The sequence below is a fragment of the Perca flavescens genome, chromosome 2, assembly GCF_004354835.1.
Source record: "Perca flavescens isolate YP-PL-M2 chromosome 2, PFLA_1.0, whole genome shotgun sequence".
In the NCBI taxonomy this organism is placed as follows: domain Eukaryota; kingdom Metazoa; phylum Chordata; class Actinopteri; order Perciformes; family Percidae; genus Perca; species Perca flavescens.
In genome coordinates this window covers 12,922,619-12,938,867 of record NC_041332.1, presented here as the reverse complement: position 1 = coordinate 12,938,867, position 16,249 = coordinate 12,922,619, and the positions used below count along the sequence as shown (strand labels likewise).

Sequence of the window (16,249 nt, the reverse complement as noted above, 5' to 3'; positions counted from 1 at the left end):
TTAGACTCTATTGCAAGATACTGGCAAGTTGCATTATGGAAAATGTAGAATCCATACTAGAGATTGAAGGTAAGAATATATCCCAAATGTATGGAAGTGTTTCACTAAATCCCTTCAAGGAGCAGAGGTTCTAAGATCAAGAACTGTCGAGCTCAACATTCTCATGCTGTTGAAACCTCCAGACTTCCAAAAACAATAAGCTACGTATGTGACACACCTGTAATGAACCAAACATTGTTGTAAGAGCAATCATTTATTAAATGCATATTATGACCAGCATAAGCTTTCATAGTGATTCATATAAAATGCCTGCTTTAAGCATTTAGCTCGGACTGAGCTCTCTCTGATTTTTCTAATCTAACTCATTAAGTACCGTTTGCAGACCTGTGGTCAGTCCCTCTGTATACAGTGTTGAGTTTAACAAGCTCAGCAGTGAGCTTCAGAGGGATTACGAACACTGTTAGACCCGAGTCTGATCGTTTAACTTGCATATAAAAAAAACTGATTAAAATAAGGCCAAGAAGCTTTGTGTAAGGCAGCAGATTTTCATCATATCTCCAGAAGCTAATATACTTTAGGCGGAGTGATGTAAACTTCAGTTCATACTATCTTTAAGTTCTTCATTGCAGACTCCAGAGTCTGAAAAAAAGAAATATTTAAAAACAATGTTCATATCATATCTGGGAAAACATGTCAACAGGCTATCACACAAATTAAGATTTGACCACATAAATGTATTCTTGTGTAAACTGTGCAATGTGTGTGTGTGTGTGTGTGTGTGTGTGTGTGTGTGTGTGTGTGTGTGTATGTTTGTTACCTTGACATCCCAGATGCTCATCCCACCATCCATGCCGGTGGTGCAAAACTTGGTGCACTGGTTTCGTCCTCCTTCCAGCACTGAGATTTGACTGAAATATAGATTGAGACAATTTAAACTCTGTGCACAAACATAGAAATGTTGCAACAACAACAAAAAAGGACGCTTGTTTAACAGAGATAATGATGATGATGCACGCCTTCAAAAGAGAAGTTATGTCTATTTTCTCTCCTCACTTGATGCTGTTCTTGTGCAGGGTGTTCAGGTCATTGTCAGTGCTCTGGGTCTCTGAGGCCCGACGGTCCAGGTTCTGGAAACGTTCCCTGGCACTGATGCCCTTCTGGGCCGTCTGCTTAGGAACGTCCAGCTTGCCACCAAATGTCAAGCTGGCTTTGGCACTGTCGTACACAAACAGCACAGGGTAACAGTCGTGGCCCTGGAGCAACAGAATAACATGAGGATGCAATGCAGGTAAAGCTGGAAGATAACATCAGGATATAACATCAGTATGGTAATAAAATACCAGATAGCCCTTGTGATTTTGGTTGTAACTGGTTGTAATAAGTCAGTTAGTATTGCATTTGTGTTTCACATTTGGTTCTCTTGCAGAATACATTCGTAAATATTCTCAAGCTCCCCAGAAGCACACAAAACCAGTAAATGTGGATAGAATAAACTGATTAATTAACAGAATAAATGTTGGATTATGTATTGAACACTCACAGCTGCTACTAAGCTGTTCTCAGTGATGAAGGTGACACACAGCAGTGGAAGTGTCTCAGAGCTCAGACTGTTCACCCTGTGGAGTCATAACAAAGGTCAGAGTGCACACCCACAACACACACTCAAACACACAGACACTCTGGCATGCTGCCCCGCCCTCTCTTACGTGCCGGTCTTGCCTCCCTCTGCGACAGACACAGTGGAGTCATGGGAGGTCCAGGCCAGGCGGTTGCCGGAATGTGAGAAGCAAACGCTGTGCACCCAACCACCGCCTCCAGCTAGGGTCTGACCCGCTGCTTCACACCCGCCAGACTCAAACAACATCTCTCCGAACGGCATCTTGCTGCCCCAGGGAGTGGGGCCGGGCTTCTCCTCCACTTCCTTAATGTAGGCTGAAAACACCCTGTGGGTGAGGGCGAGATGGTTCAGGATGTTAACAAGATACAAGGAAGAGAGAAAGAGGCAAAGAGGATGAAAACAAGGGCTGATTAATACTGGGAGGTCCAGACAATTTGATTTATTATTTATTCTGTTCTGTTTTTTTTGGTGGAATGATCAAGAACAGGATTGGACTTCAGATTAGGCTAGGCGTTAAGCCTAGTTTATATTTAAAGCAACACCAAAGATTTCTTTTGTACCTTTAAAATAATGTTTCCAATATCGTTTCAGTGGTTCATCAGCTCGTAACAGAGTGAACGGCACTCCTGCATTCGCTTTGCGGCCCTCTATCGGCTATAACCGCACTATGCAAGTCTGCCAGATCAGGTAGCAGATCTGTAGTTCGAATGAGACATAAGAAACTGTAATGGACAATTCCGCTTCCAACCTGTAGGGGGACCAAAGAGGAAAAGTGCTCTGGTGTTGCTTTAAGACTTTGATTTCTAAAGTTACAATAGGGGTCTAAGTCAATTTCATTTATGTTTTCAGCCAAAAACTCAACCTTTTTCTCAGGGGTTTTTACAAACTGTGCGGCACATGATACAATTTATACTTAAGAGCCTCGATTTGAATAAGGAAAATCTCCACAAAAAATGGGACAAAGAATGAAAAATGAGGGATCCCTCTTTCATGATGGACAGAGTAGACAGAAGTATTAAAGGTTATAGGGTATATATTGCTTAGCCGTCCCCTAATACTGTATCTGAAGTCTCTTTTATATAGACCTTAGTGGTCCCCTAATACTGTATCTGAAGTCTCTTTTATATAGACCTTAGTGGTCCCCTAATACTGTATCTGAAGTCTCTTTTATATAGACCTTAGTGGTCCCCTAATACTGTATCTGAAGTCTCTTTTATATAGACCTTAGTGGTCCCCTAATACTGTATCTGAAGTCTCTTTTATATAGGCCTTAGTGGTCCCCTAATACTGTATCTGAAGTCTCTTTCCCGAAATTCAGCCTTGGTGCAGAATTACAGCCACCAGAGCCAGTCCCACAATGAGCTTTCCTTAGGATGTGCCATTTCTGTGTCTGTAGCTATTGAGGAAGAGAGAGGGGGGGGGCAAGGTGGAGGGGGGGATGTGGTCTTGACCAACTGCCACTTTGCTCATTTGAAAGCCATGATGTCTCTCTCTCTCTCATGGGTGGGCCAAATTCTCTGAGCGGGCAAAGCAGACAAAGGGGAGGTAACCTTGCTCCTTATGACCTCATAAGGAGAAGATTCCAGATCGGCCCATCTGAGCTTTCATTTTCTCAAAGGCAGAGCAGGATACCCAGAGCTCACCATTTCTAGCCACTGGGGGACCATAGGCAGGCTGGGGGAACTCATATTATTGTTAAAAAAACTCATACAGTGAAATGTTCATGCCATGGGACCTTTAAATGTAGTCATCAAAATCTCCTCACAAGTGTGTTCCTCTTTTGATTCACTGATACCTGCATTTGAAGTCACAGGATCCAGCAGCCAGCAGGACGTTGTTGGGATGCCAGTCCAGACTGAGGATGGTGGAGCGGATCGGCTTCTTGATGTGCTTACACACCCACCTGTAGGTAACAGCACAGCATGCTAGAAGCGTATGGTTTATAATAATCAAATTCAGCCTTTCATGTAAATTAGGGGCCGGAAGCTATCAGGAAGCAGTCCTGTAAAACCTTACCAGTCGTTTTCCTGCTCAAAGTAGCAGATGGAGATGAGGCGTGAGCCGCTGCCTACAGCAAACTTGTTCTCTCGTGGCGACCACTTCACACAGCGAGCAGCACGGTTGATCCTGAGGATGACCAGGGTGGGCTTCCATGTGCCCTCTTTTAGGGTCCACACGTAAGCGTTACGGTCCGCTCCGCAAGTAACTATACGGTTACTGTCTGTAGCCCAGTCGATACCTGTGGGAGAAAGAAACTCTGACTGTTATCTCTGTCCATTCATCATATTTATTTGAAGGAAAAGTTTGAAAATTTGCTTTTTTTACCACAAGTTACTTGAGAAGATTGACAACACTTTACAGACAGGAATATAATAAAATAGAACACACTTTATTGTCCCAGAGGGGGAATCTGTCTTAGGCATAGTGCTACAATCTGTTGCTTCACAACACAAACATCATTTTAAAATCAACATAAAAACATGAACAGAGAATCAACGAAACATCTTAGGACATAAAAGGACACATATGACTGTACAGACAATACGACATCTTAAACACTAACTGTAATAATTAAAGTGCCAAGTGCAAAAAGTGCTGTTGTATTTATTGCACTTTGCAAAGTGATATAGATCTTCTCGTCTAACTCTCAATTAGAAGACAAATGAGTGTATTTTCCAAAATGTTGAACTGTTACTTAAAATTCGCCACTTTTCTCCACCGTTTTTTAGCTAAATTTGCAGCAAAGCAATGTATTACCAGTCACTGAAAATGAAATAGTGTATTGAGCTATTAAACTATTTACTACTTGACAAAGTTAATTATGATATCACACAGCCCCCCAGGAACTTTACTTAATTTTGTATATTCACCTGAATGTCTCTAAATTTTGTGGGAAACATACAAAAGTTGTTAAAGTAAATAACTGTGTCTGTGTGTGTGAGACTGTGTCTCACCTGTCACCTGCCCATTGTGCTCCTTCAGCTCGTGGATCTTGGTCCACTTGGTCCCATCCTTCTTGAAGATGTGGACCTCGTGGTTGTTGGGGCACAGGGCAATCTCTGAAGCATAAAAACACATTTAAGTGCACTGTGCATCCACAGAGAAAGCACTGCAAATCATTGAAACATATAAATAGGAAATTCACCAGTGTGAGGACAAAGTACAGAGTGACTGACGGGAGAAGTTTGTGGGGCTGATCAGTGAAGCGGAACACCGAACAGCTGACTGGGTGCATGAGAACAGTGAAAACTAGAAAAATACAGTATGTATCTGCCTGCAGGCAGCACACAGACACATGGTATCTTTAAATAGACAAAGTGCGAGAACTGCAACCTTCCTTCCCATAATATTGTAGCAAACTCTGCACATGTTTAAGTCAGCAGATGAGTAAGAAGCAGTGTTTGTCTGAGAGCAGCAGAATCCGTGCTTTAGTGTGCATTTTTGTTTTTTGAGTGTTCAGCCTGCAAGTTGAGCAAACTGAAGTGTTAAGCTTACAAGTTGAGTGAAACTACAAATGTATGACTCAACGACTCGACCACAGTTGCTGTTACATCTGCTTTGCCCAGAAACCAAAGCTATGATCGAAACAGCCAAATATGGCATTAGTTTCCTGCAGCTAACAGAGCACAAGAGCCTCTCAGAAAGGCCTCCAGACGCCGCCCTTACTGTTACAGGAAACAGGAAATACCTTCTCCCACCTGGGAGCCAATCACAAACCACCGACTTTTACGCTATTTGTTCTTTGGCGCAGACTCTAGTTGAAGCAAGATGTTCCATGATGTCTGATTAAAACTGTGTGCAGTTCAGAGAGGAGGCAACTCAGAGCCTCTGAAATACTAACCCCAAGTGACCAATCAGAGGACGCAAGCAGACTTACGGGTACGATCTTTGTTCCAGGCATGGCAGCTAATTGGTTCCAGCAGGAAACTATGGTACGCCATGACCAATCAGATGTCAGAAACAAAACAGGAAGGGGTGTGTGGAACCAGCGGCTGGTTAGCTGGGAGATAACAGTCAAGTCTAGAAAAACAGAAGTTGAAAAATTGTTACGAGGAAGAAGCTGAAAGGGAAATAAAAACATACAACAAAGTTAACCAATAAACTATAACTCAATTTACAGAACTATTTATCAAGACACACTGAGAAGAGTTGGTCCAGACTATTTCAGGTACTTTGAGGAGTAAAAATTTACACTATCAGCTGATTTAACCCTGTGTGCACAGAAAAACACACTGAACTTATCTCACTCAGGTTGTGTTAATGAAATCCAGACTCTCAGAGGCATGAGAGGAATGATGCAGGTCAAGGGTAACACATCCCCAAACACACATTACACTTCACAGCGAGAGCACACACCCAGGAAATCAAGACAAACCTTTCCATCACACTGTTATTTTACAAGCACCAACTTCAGAAAACTAATTTAACATAACTACATCAAGTGAGTGTGTGTGTAGGTTGGAGAGACTGTTGCATACTTTTAGCTTTTTCCTGAAATACATTACACTTACAAAGAGTGCGTGTGTGTGTGTGGGTGGATGTGTGTGTTGCGTTACTGACATGTCTAAACATACTCAGTCAACTGTTAAATATTTTCTAGGTTACTTACCCTGAGGGCCGGACTGAATGGGTGAATAGCTGCAGAGCTGGAGAGAGAGAGAGAGAGAAAAGAAGAGAGATGCAGAGGAAGGTGGTGGATCAAATAAAGATGAGGGTGTTCAAGCTCGCGGACTCTGGCCAGTCAACGCGAACGCCAACGAGAGAGTGAGCTCAGGGAGAGAAAAACTGAGCTGAAGAGAGGGAGGAGAGGTCAGAGGAGGAAGTGGAGGAGGGTACAAGGAAACTCAGAAGGGGAGACATACAGGAAGTGTATGCAGGCTTATGCTTGAGGCAGAAAAGATCACAGGTTTCACAGTTCAACAATGTGAAAAATAAACTTCATTTTTTAGCAGAATCAGAAGGGAAAACAACAGACGTTTTTGCTTCAGTAAAACTAGGAAGAGAGGGAGGAGCAGGAACACAATGCAATGTTCTACAAAAAGGAGGAAGTAGTAGAGACTGAGGGGGAAGCGAAAAGAAGCAAGCAAAACAGAAAGGAAGGGGGAGGGACGTATGGTCAATTCTGCATAAAGAAAGAGGAACAAGGAGAAGGGGAGGGACGAAAAGTAAACTGCAAAAGGGTGGAGGAAAGGGTGGCGTCAGGAGAAGAACAGTTGTTGACTTAGAATATAGAATATACAGTATTTGCTCCTGTTGTTTCATGTAGTTTGACTTTTCAAGCTTTACCTGAAAGATCCCCTCACTTTTACTCTGGAAATTTAAGATCAGCCATGGATGTTCTTATAGATCAGACTTTTAGGTTACACTTTACTTGAAGGTATCTAAATAAGAGTGACATGACAATGTCATGAACGTGTCATAAACGTTTATGACAGAACTCTTCTTTTGGTAAGTGTCATTCGGTTTTTGACAAGTTATGGTTAGGGTTAGGGTTCATGTGTCATGACTGTGTTTGTGACAGTGTCATGTCACTTTTATGTAGATACTTCAAGTAAAGTGTTACTGACTTTTCCTGTCTGTGCTGGTGTAGAATTTCCCTTACTTATTACATAATTTCCATTTGGGGGTTAAAAACCTACAATCGTTTAAAACAAAATTCTATATTCTTTGCCACAGTGGAATTATATTATGTATACAAGGACCTACAATTGGGCCTTAATTCAACACCCCTTAATAATCAACTCAATTCTATTTAAATTTTCATCCACCATCTGTAACCGATTATCCTTCGATCCCAGTGGACACTGGGTGAAAGGCGGGGTACACCCTGCACAGGACACCAGCCAATCACAGGGCTGACACAGAGACCAAAAACCATTCACAGATACATTACAGGGCAATTTATAATCACTAATTCACCTAACACCTGCAAGTCTTTAGACTGTTTGAGGAAGCTGGATGACCCAGAGAAACCCAACATGCAAATTCCACACAGAAGGGACGGAGCCAGACCCAGAACCCTTCTGCTGTGAGGCGACAGTAAGCGATGCTCCACCGTGCCCCCTACGTTGCCCACGTGTGACTCTGGCAATGTGTATTAATTAATGTACATTTTTGGATTTTGTTTGTATGGTACCGGTGCAGTCTGCTTTGTTACTCCAATTATTTTTGTGTTCCTAGCCATGCTAGTGACATGGCTTTATTGGGAATGGCAATGTTGATCAACCAATTTGGTCCAAACTGAAATATCTCAACCAAGATCAGATGGATTACCATGAACTTTTGTCACATTCATGACACACAAATCCATCTAGCACTACCATGAGGTTAAAATTGAAATATCTCCAATTCTTTGGTTTATGGACCAAATTACCTGCAAAATGTTAGCATGCTGACATTAGCATTTAGTTTGAGGCACAGCCTCACAGAGCCTCCCACCAGCATGTCTGTAAACACTTAACCGGGGATTTCCACTGGATGCGTAACAGCTGCGGACCGGCTCCGCTGCGTGCCGGCTGCGTGCTCCGCTCTCCGTCAATACCCACCGGGTCCGGATTTGTTTGCGGAACGGCTGCGGCCGTGACTGACAGCTGTAGTCACGAGGACCCACAAGTTCTCGCGAATTCAGGTAGAATATAACCACAAAACCAACAACAGTTTGTTTCCATCCAGAGGAGTAGAGGGGAAACGACTCTGTGATGTGTTTTCAAGGTGTAGTGCAGGGAAATATGATCCGTCGTGAGCACGGTGTATTTTATTTTGAAAATTAACCGGATATTTATTTTGTTCATGTGCTCGACTTCCTGTCCCGCACTATCTGCCGTGTGCTGAATTGCTGCGGAGCTCTCCGTCGTCCGTCAAAAATAGAAGCTCTGCGTATCTGCTCCGGACTGACGGAACTGGGACGGAGTCGGGGGTTCCGCAGTCTGTGGAAATACACAGATTGACTTTAATGGAAACCTAATGACTCCGTCAACGTTCCGCATCCAGTGGAAATTGCCGGTTAGACTTGTTCAAAATGCATTACAAATACAGTAACAAAAACAATCCATGGCTGCTTAGAAGAGTAATGCTAAGCACCTGATGCACTACTATAGATTCAGGAGTTTCTTCTCAAGGTTCCTACTTGTGTCATTTAAGCCATTCTGTAATGAATGCACAATTAGGTCAATGAAGAAACACAATTGTGACTTTAACTGCGTAGAGCACGGTAAATATGGTCCTTTTCATCTTACCTGATTATTTGACTTTTAATCTAAGAATTAACCAATCAAACTGATACTCCAAATACTCTCTGCCTAAGAAAGTTTTTAAGCCCACAAGCACAAATATGGAATGCAGATTTTAAAAAAATGTAAACAAAACTAATACTGCAGATCCACTACAGGTATCTGGTCTGTGAGATACAAAGACAAAGGAAGAGAACAGTCGAGTGAGTTGTGTACTGTAAATGTACATCTTTATTTCATGCCTACCTCATGATCAGTTACATAGAAATCCTCCATCTTGTGTGGTTTTAGTGTAGTAGCTACAGAGCCTAGTGCTGGCCAGCCGTGACTCCACACAGAGTTCAGACAACTGCTTTCTCTCTCCACCATCAGATCCTATACAGCTCTCTACAGCCAACCAGCAACATGACCTCAGAATATCAATAACCCGGGTCCTAATCTGAACCATGACTTCACCTGCGGGAGAATATTTACTAGACTCAAGGAAGTAAAGCATCACGTCCTCCGTTCTACTAAACATTGATATTCAGAGATCATGTTAAGGTTGATCTGAGGTGACATACAGTCTGACTTTTGGATAAAACGCACCTTTTTTTGTGTTCAACTTTTGGTACAGGAGGTTAGAGAACATAAAAACACACATTTCACGCCACGTTTTAATACGTGTCAGAGGAGCTTCCCACTTTGACACCTGGTTAACCTTCATTTAAAAACAAACAAAAAAAATCAACAGTGATGTCACACGTCAGCTCAGTGTGTGCGTGTAGTGTATGAGTGTACTTTAGTGTGTGTGCGTGTAGTGTATGAGTGTACTTTAGTGTGTGTGTGTGTGTGTGTGTGTGTGAGAGAGTGTTTGCACACACCCACAAGAGTGTGTTATGTCTGATCAGTGCTTCAGCAGACACTCGATGAGGCGGTCAGTTATGTGTTACTGGCTGCGTCGCAGGAGCAGAGAGGGTGAGGTGGAAAGAGGAGGGGAAGGGGGGGGCAATGGGGAGAAGTGAGGCCTGCTGCGTTTCTTCATTCATTTATAAGATTTCTTCACATGATGCGGAGACCCTGGATAGAAGCTTCTAGACTCTGAGGAGGTAAACACAGACACACATGAGGGAGTTAGAGCTGGGAGATTTGAGAAATGAATCTCTGAAGGATGTGCGTGTGTGTGTGTTGTACCTTGAAGTCCCAAATGGTCATTGCTCCATCGATGCCTGTGGTGCAGAACTTGCGACAATCCCTTTTATCTCCTTCATAGATCGACACTTGGCTGAGGACCAGACGTGTAGATACATAAAGACATTTTTAAAAGGGGTAAAGAAGTTATAACATAGCAAAGCATAATGATGGATTTCACTGTATTGCCAAGACAGAGTGTGATGTGTGGACAAAGTTCTGATCCTTGATCAAAAAGGAAATATGCATATTAGCGGAACAAAACGACATAAACCAACATGAAACGTTGTTGTTTTTAGACCGATTTTTCCAGCCATTACGTTTGTTACAAATTGCAACGTCTATTTAAGGGGTTAAAATACCATCAGTTGCCAGTTTATTAGACGCACCAAGCTAAAAGTTGTGCAGTCCAATATAGCAGTTCTGCAATAAATCCTACCATCGTGAAAGTTAAATTGTTCAGTTTTTGCTAAAACTTTCTTAGGTGTCGACCGAGGGGTTTCTAATATGTAGTAGCCACTCATTGAGAACAAACTACTAAAAACACCTCTCAGTGCAGCCTCCAAAAAGGGACCTCAAAGTTTTTCTTCTTTGTTACTGAAAATTATCAACACTTAAAATCCCTTCTATTTACACCTACTGTATAGTACAGGCCAAAAGTTTGGACACACCTTCTCATTCAGTGTTTTTCCTTTATTTTCATGATAATTTACATTGTAGATTCTCAATGAAAGCATCAAAACTATGAATGAACACATATTGAATTATGTACTTAACAAAAAAGTGTGAAATAACTGAAAACATGTCTTATATTTTAGATTCTTCAAAGTAGCCACCCTTTGCTTTTTTTGATAACTCTGCAAACCCTTGGTGTTCTCTCAATGAGCTTCATGAGGTAGTCACCTGAAATGATTTTCACTTCACAGGTGTGCTTTGTCAGGGTTAATTAGTGGAAGTTTTTCCCCTTATTAATAAAAAAAGCAAAGGGTGGCTACTTTGAAGAATCTAAAATATAAGACATGTTTTCAGTTATTTCACTTTTTTGTTAAGTACATAATTCCATATGTGTTCATTCATAGTTTTGATGCCTTCAGTGAGAATCTACAATGTAAATAGTCATGAAAATAAAAAGGAAACACATTGAATGAGAAAGTGTGTCCAAACTTTTGGCCTGTACTGTATATACACAAAGTGTAACGCACATGGGCAAACTGTTTTTATGCCAACAACTGAAAATTGGAATCACACGCACACACACACATAAAATTGTGAAAACTCAGAAGACTAAAACTCCTCCATCTCTGAATTACTTTTACTGAACATTTTTAACATCTGAGAGTATCTAAACCTAAAAATGATAACTGTCATTGTGAAAGTGTCTTAAGATAAATTCTATGGCCTGCCCGTCATTGATCCCAGTGAGCTTGACTTACGTGATGCTGTTCTGGTGCAGTGTGTCCAGGGCAGTGTTGCGGTCCTCGGTGGTGGCTCTTTTGTCCATGTTCCTGAAGCGCTCCATGGCAGAGATGTTCCTCTGGATACTCTGCTTGGGGAGGTCAAGCTTTGACACAAATGTCAGCGCTCCACCATCGTCGCATCGGAACAGCATGGGGCAACAGTCGTGGCCCTGAAGACGCAGACAACAGATTTAAAATGGCATTGCTTACTTAGTGTATACTGGAACATAGCATGGAAATACAGTATGTTGTGTGTATATTTATTCTTACCGCAGCTACTAGACTGTTTTCTGAAACAAAAATGACACTGAGGAGAGGAAGGAACTCCGTCTTCAGCTGTGAGGGACTAAACACACCCAAATAATTATCACCTTGAGAGTCGAATGGGTTTATTGTACTTATACAAACAATTTGTAAAAACCCGTAAATGTTTATGTGATTGATTGCTTTTTCAACATGATTAATGTGTGGGAGATTTTAGTTTCATGAAAGGGTTTAGTCTTTTTTTTTGGGGATCACGAAACCGCTTAGCTGCATACATCTCCCCATCTATACACATCTGTTGCTTGGAAAGAGAAATCTCTCCATCCCATCTCACTTTTTGGTTTAGAGGATGAACACTTGATCTGCTTTTCAGTTTTTAGTAGTTGTAAAAACAAAACAAAGGTAACAGGTCCAGTTCTAAATCATGTACTTGCTTTTGCATTAGTAGCTGAAACTTCTCACTCAGTCCTCACTCATGTCAATAATTTTGGACTATACTGTCTGAATTTCCAGAATTATTTCCTTCACTGCAACTCCAGTTACAGTGAGCGTAGGGGCATTTTCACCAACTGAAATATTTAACAAAAACAGGGCAAATTCTACTTAATTGTAGACTTGACAAAGCACAGTGCTGCAGATGGTTTTACACTGTTGCACTGATCAAGAGGTGGCAGTAATGCACAAAAGGGGAATGCAGCAATGCACCATCACAGGCAGTGTGAAGGAAGACTGCAAGCTAGAAAACACTGATGTAAACAATGCATGATTTAAAATCGACTTTGCAAATGTTTTATGAGGAAGGAAATGCACTCAACACATTTGCTAGGCCTCAAGGATACACACAATGCGTTTTGTTGAGTATCACTGAATGTAAACATAACATTTGTTTGTTTACTAAAAAACTCCACAGGGCATGTTAATCTGAGAAACCTGCTGGTTACAAACATAAACAAGATCTCTCTATGGGTAGAAATTAATATACCTGGCAGTCTTGGAGCTGTCCACCACAGTGACAGTGCTATCATGGCTGACCCAGGCCAGGCGATTACCAGAGGCTGAGAAAGAGACAGAGTGGACCCAACCCCCTCCACCTGACAATGTAGGTAAAAAAAAAGAAGCTCTGGTTTAGTTCAAAGGGTTACTGCAAGTCATAAGAGGACTTTTATGATCACATAAAAACAGATACAGACCCGCTCCTCCAAATTCTGCTAGCACAGCGCCAAATGGCATCTTGCTGCCCCAGGGTGTGGGGCCTGGTTTCTCTTCCACCTCCTTAATGTAGGCTGAGAACACCCTAGAGGCCAGAGAGGGATGGGGGGGGGGGGGGGGGGAGAGAATAGAGCATAATGCAAAAAAAAAAAAAAAACACAAAATGCAGAAGAGCGAGTGAGGACGATAGCAGGTTTTCAATAATTTCATCTTTATCTCTTGTCCCATTAGATTTTTCACTATTTACGACATTCACCTGCATTTGAAGTCACAGGATCCAGCAGCCAGCAGGATGTTGTTGGGATGCCAGTCCAGACTGAGGATGGTGGAGCGTACTGGCTTCTTGATGTGCTTGCTCACCCACCTGAAGAATTTGAAAGCAGACATCTTTAATATGGAACGTGAAAAAACTTCAGCACTTCTTCTACCCTATATTTATTGTCTAAATTCAATGAGCAATTGAACTGTTATACCACAACAAATTGTGAATCTAGTTAAGCAAAACTGTTAGTTTTATTGTCTACTGTCAAATTAATACGAACATCCTTGTGACAAAAACTAAAAATGAAGATGAAGAAACAGGCAGCCTTGGTTAGACTGACGGTGAGACTTATTACACTTGGAAAAACTGAATCAGAACTGACTGACGCAGTGCTGGAAAGGAGAACCTTTCAAGCCTTGGAGTGGATCTTAATCAGTCATTTGGAAATACAGTACTTTAGTTTCAAACCAGGTGAGGTATAGATTCAGTGCCACATCTGCCTTAGGGTTGTTGCTGTGTCCCAAAGTAATACATTTGTAGTTCATGTGGCTGGAAGTGACAACACACTATATATTAAAGTGTAAAAATAACTGGTTAATATTCCCAATCACAACATTAAGCAAAATAATCTGAAATATCAATTTGGCCATAATCTTGTGTCTATGGTTGTATTTAATTTCAGCAAAATGTCACGATTGTACAAATAGTCTCACCAGTCATTCTCAGACTCAAAGTAGCAGACAGATATGAGTCGAGCACCACTTCCAACTGCAAACTTGTTCTCCAGTGGAGACCACTTGACGAAGGTGGCAGCTCGGTTGATCCTGAGGATGACCAGTGTTGGCTTCCATACCCCTTCCTTCTGGGACCACACATATGCATTACGGTCTGCTCCACATGTCACTATACGGTCACTTTTGGGAGCCCAGTCAATACCTACAACGCAACAAAGAGATTACGTAATTACAGACTGATTTTTGCCACAAATAGTGAAGTGAATTATGACAGCACACTCTTATACATATATTATTCAGAATCAGACGTGTGTCACCTCGTGTTAATGATAGTTCTAGAAAGACTTGTTTGTGGGTTACTCACAGGAATACAAGTCTAATGCAGTCTGATTAAATACCTGTTATGTGTCCATTGTGCTCCTTCAGCTCATGGGTTTTAACCCACTGGTTGCCACTCTTCTTGTAGATATGGACTTCATGGTTATTTGGACTGATGGCTATTTCTGCAGGGGGAAAAAAAACAGCAGGTTAACATAATGGAAGTACAGATAAACAAGCTAAGCCAGTTTCTGGTATGTGCCAAATACCACACTGAACTACTCAATGTAAAAAGTTAACAAATCCTGAAAACAAACTGTGGAACAATAATATTTTGTTTGCCTGGAGTTGCACTCCTGTTCAAATAAAATATGCTATTGTCATTTGTTTTCAAAGGCATTACTTATAACAGGTATGCAGTGTACAAGTTGGTAATGTGAGTGATACACTCAAATTAAGCAAGGGAAATGGTTTTCTTGAAATAAAGGAGGAAACATTTGAGCCTTACGTGTCCTGTCGCGGTTCCACGCGTGGCATGTGATGGGTTCCAACAGAAACTGATGAAGTGACATCTTGTCTGGGTGTGGTCCTTAAGTGGAACTCTGCGAAGTCACACAGCAAAACTTAGTTTAGCAACTAACGTTAGCCATTAAACAAATCCTGAGCAAACAGCTAAACTACACTTCTACCGGCTTTAAAGCTCACATACGACAGCGTGTATAAAAAGTCTGTTTGATGACTTCTCAAATGGAACAACTTAACTTTATTACAACGTTACTTTCCATTCGTTAGCTAGCTAGCTAATGTTAAGCCCAATCAGTCAAAACATTGAAAGGCTGCTTCAACTGGCCAATATTAGCTAAAATAATAATACTACCAAGCTAAAGGTAGCCAGCTAACTTTCATCATAGTCTCAATTTTATTGACCATGGCATGCCAAGTTTAACACTTTAACGAACTGAAGTTGCTTAGCTAGGTACTTTAAAATTGCCATGACTAGCTATCGTTAACGTTAGTTGCCTCACACGATAAATCGTTAACAGCAAAACATTACTAGCAAGTTAATACAATTGCTAACTGTTAGCTTACTGTTCACCGGTGTTAAATCGGCCTAATGTTAGCAGCCAGATTGGTGATTTTGAGAAATATATAAACGTGTATCTACACGTTTAACAGACGGCCTCCCTCTTCTATGTCAGACCCCGGTTTTTCCTTGGAGTAGATGCCTTTCCTCCCGATGATAGCTACGCTATTAGCCGTAGGTTAGTCCGCCTGCTAACTTAATTACCTCGTAAATCCGGTTCTCCGGGTGTGCACTCTCAGTTAGCCGGCAAGCTAGCTAAATTACGCCAGCGGGGAAAGGTTAGATTGGGAATGGACCTGAATTCGCGGACTCTGGTCAGTCGACACGAATTCGTCCAGGAATGTTGAGGGAATGTCAAGACGGCCAGTAGGATACGACACCGGGAGCATCCGGTAGCTAGCTAACTCTGCAGCAAAACCCGTGGATGCCTGGCTGACAGCTAGCTTAGCCTCATCACGTTAGCTGTGTTACATTCAACTGAAAAAAACTCGTTCACATCGACGTCTCACACACAAACTGAGACGATTGCGAAAGAGCTCCTCTAGTGGTTCACATAGAAACATCAAAAGTGGCCTAACCGGTTACAAAACACCACCATCTAGTGCATCATGTGGACAAATCTCCCATACAATTCAGCCGGGCAGTGGCTGACTCACAGTGTGTCAGTTTCAGTCTTGTATGATTTAAGTTAAATGAAAAAATCCCAGATTCCCAGGACCCCTGAAAGCCCCATATGTACTGGGGCCTATGTTCTTAACCTGTAGGCCCACATCCGGTGCTCAGGCCTGCTCTTTCCACAGCACATTTGAAGTCCACATTAGTGTGTCATTTTTAATAAACTGCAAATAAGAGTATGATCTCTGCATTATTCTGACAATAATGTAACTTATTTCTGCTTGAGAGT

At 41.8% G+C, this 16,249-nt stretch overlaps 2 protein-coding genes across 6 annotated transcripts; both read right to left on the bottom strand.

Moving 5' to 3' along the window:
• Positions 1–237: 237 nt before the first annotated feature.
• On the bottom strand, positions 238–6,635 carry arpc1b (actin related protein 2/3 complex, subunit 1B). Its single transcript, XM_028565604.1, has 10 exons — positions 6,228–6,635; positions 5,496–5,638; positions 4,573–4,677; positions 3,635–3,857; positions 3,414–3,521; positions 1,707–1,943; positions 1,541–1,616; positions 1,054–1,253; positions 818–908; positions 238–639 (listed from the first exon to the last, which is right to left on the bottom strand). The coding sequence occupies exons 2-10, from the start codon at positions 5,557–5,559 to the stop codon at positions 601–603; spliced, it is 1,143 nt and encodes a 380-aa protein (XP_028421405.1). The 5' UTR covers positions 5,560–5,638; positions 6,228–6,635; the 3' UTR covers positions 238–600.
• Positions 6,636–9,051: 2,416 nt separating this feature from the next.
• On the bottom strand, positions 9,052–16,101 carry arpc1a (actin related protein 2/3 complex, subunit 1A). 5 transcript variants are annotated; one of them, XM_028603190.1, is made up of 11 exons: positions 16,002–16,101; positions 14,770–14,863; positions 14,342–14,446; positions 13,923–14,145; positions 13,204–13,311; positions 12,929–13,032; positions 12,721–12,829; positions 11,745–11,820; positions 11,451–11,644; positions 10,021–10,111; positions 9,052–9,927 (listed from the first exon to the last, which is right to left on the bottom strand). In XM_028603190.1, exons 2-11 carry the CDS (start codon positions 14,831–14,833, stop codon positions 9,889–9,891), a joined length of 1,113 nt encoding a protein of 370 aa, XP_028458991.1. In that variant the 5' UTR covers positions 14,834–14,863; positions 16,002–16,101; the 3' UTR covers positions 9,052–9,888. The 5 variants fall into 5 exon arrangements, with proteins under 5 accessions (XP_028458991.1, XP_028458982.1, XP_028458958.1 ...); XM_028603181.1 differs by having other exon boundaries at positions 15,924–16,007; XM_028603157.1 differs by lacking the exon at positions 16,002–16,101 and adding an exon at positions 15,550–15,914.
• Between the last annotated feature and the right edge of the window lie 148 nt (positions 16,102–16,249).

What these genes read in the sequence shown, in the direction of transcription:
- arpc1b (XM_028565604.1), bottom strand. Translation starts at nt 5,559, where the DNA reads ATGGCGTACCATAGTTTCCTGCTGGAACCAATTAGCTGCCATGCCTGG. An exon ending in GAGGGAGGCAAGACCGGCAC is followed by an intron (nt 1,617 to 1,706) that starts GTAAGAGAGGGC and finishes ATGACTCCACAG; the next exon opens with GGTGAACAGTCTGAGCTCTG. An exon ending in TGAGCATCTGGGATGTCAAG is followed by an intron (nt 640 to 817) that starts GTAACAAACATA and finishes TCTTTTTTTCAG; the next exon opens with ACTCTGGAGTCTGCAATGAA.
- arpc1a (XM_028603190.1), bottom strand. Translation starts at nt 14,833, where the DNA reads ATGTCACTTCATCAGTTTCTGTTGGAACCCATCACATGCCACGCGTGG. An exon ending in GCACAATGGACACATAACAG is followed by an intron (nt 14,146 to 14,341) that starts GTATTTAATCAG and finishes GTTGCGTTGTAG; the next exon opens with GTATTGACTGGGCTCCCAAA. An exon ending in TCCTGTGACTTCAAATGCAG is followed by an intron (nt 13,033 to 13,203) that starts GTGAATGTCGTA and finishes TCTGGCCTCTAG; the next exon opens with GGTGTTCTCAGCCTACATTA.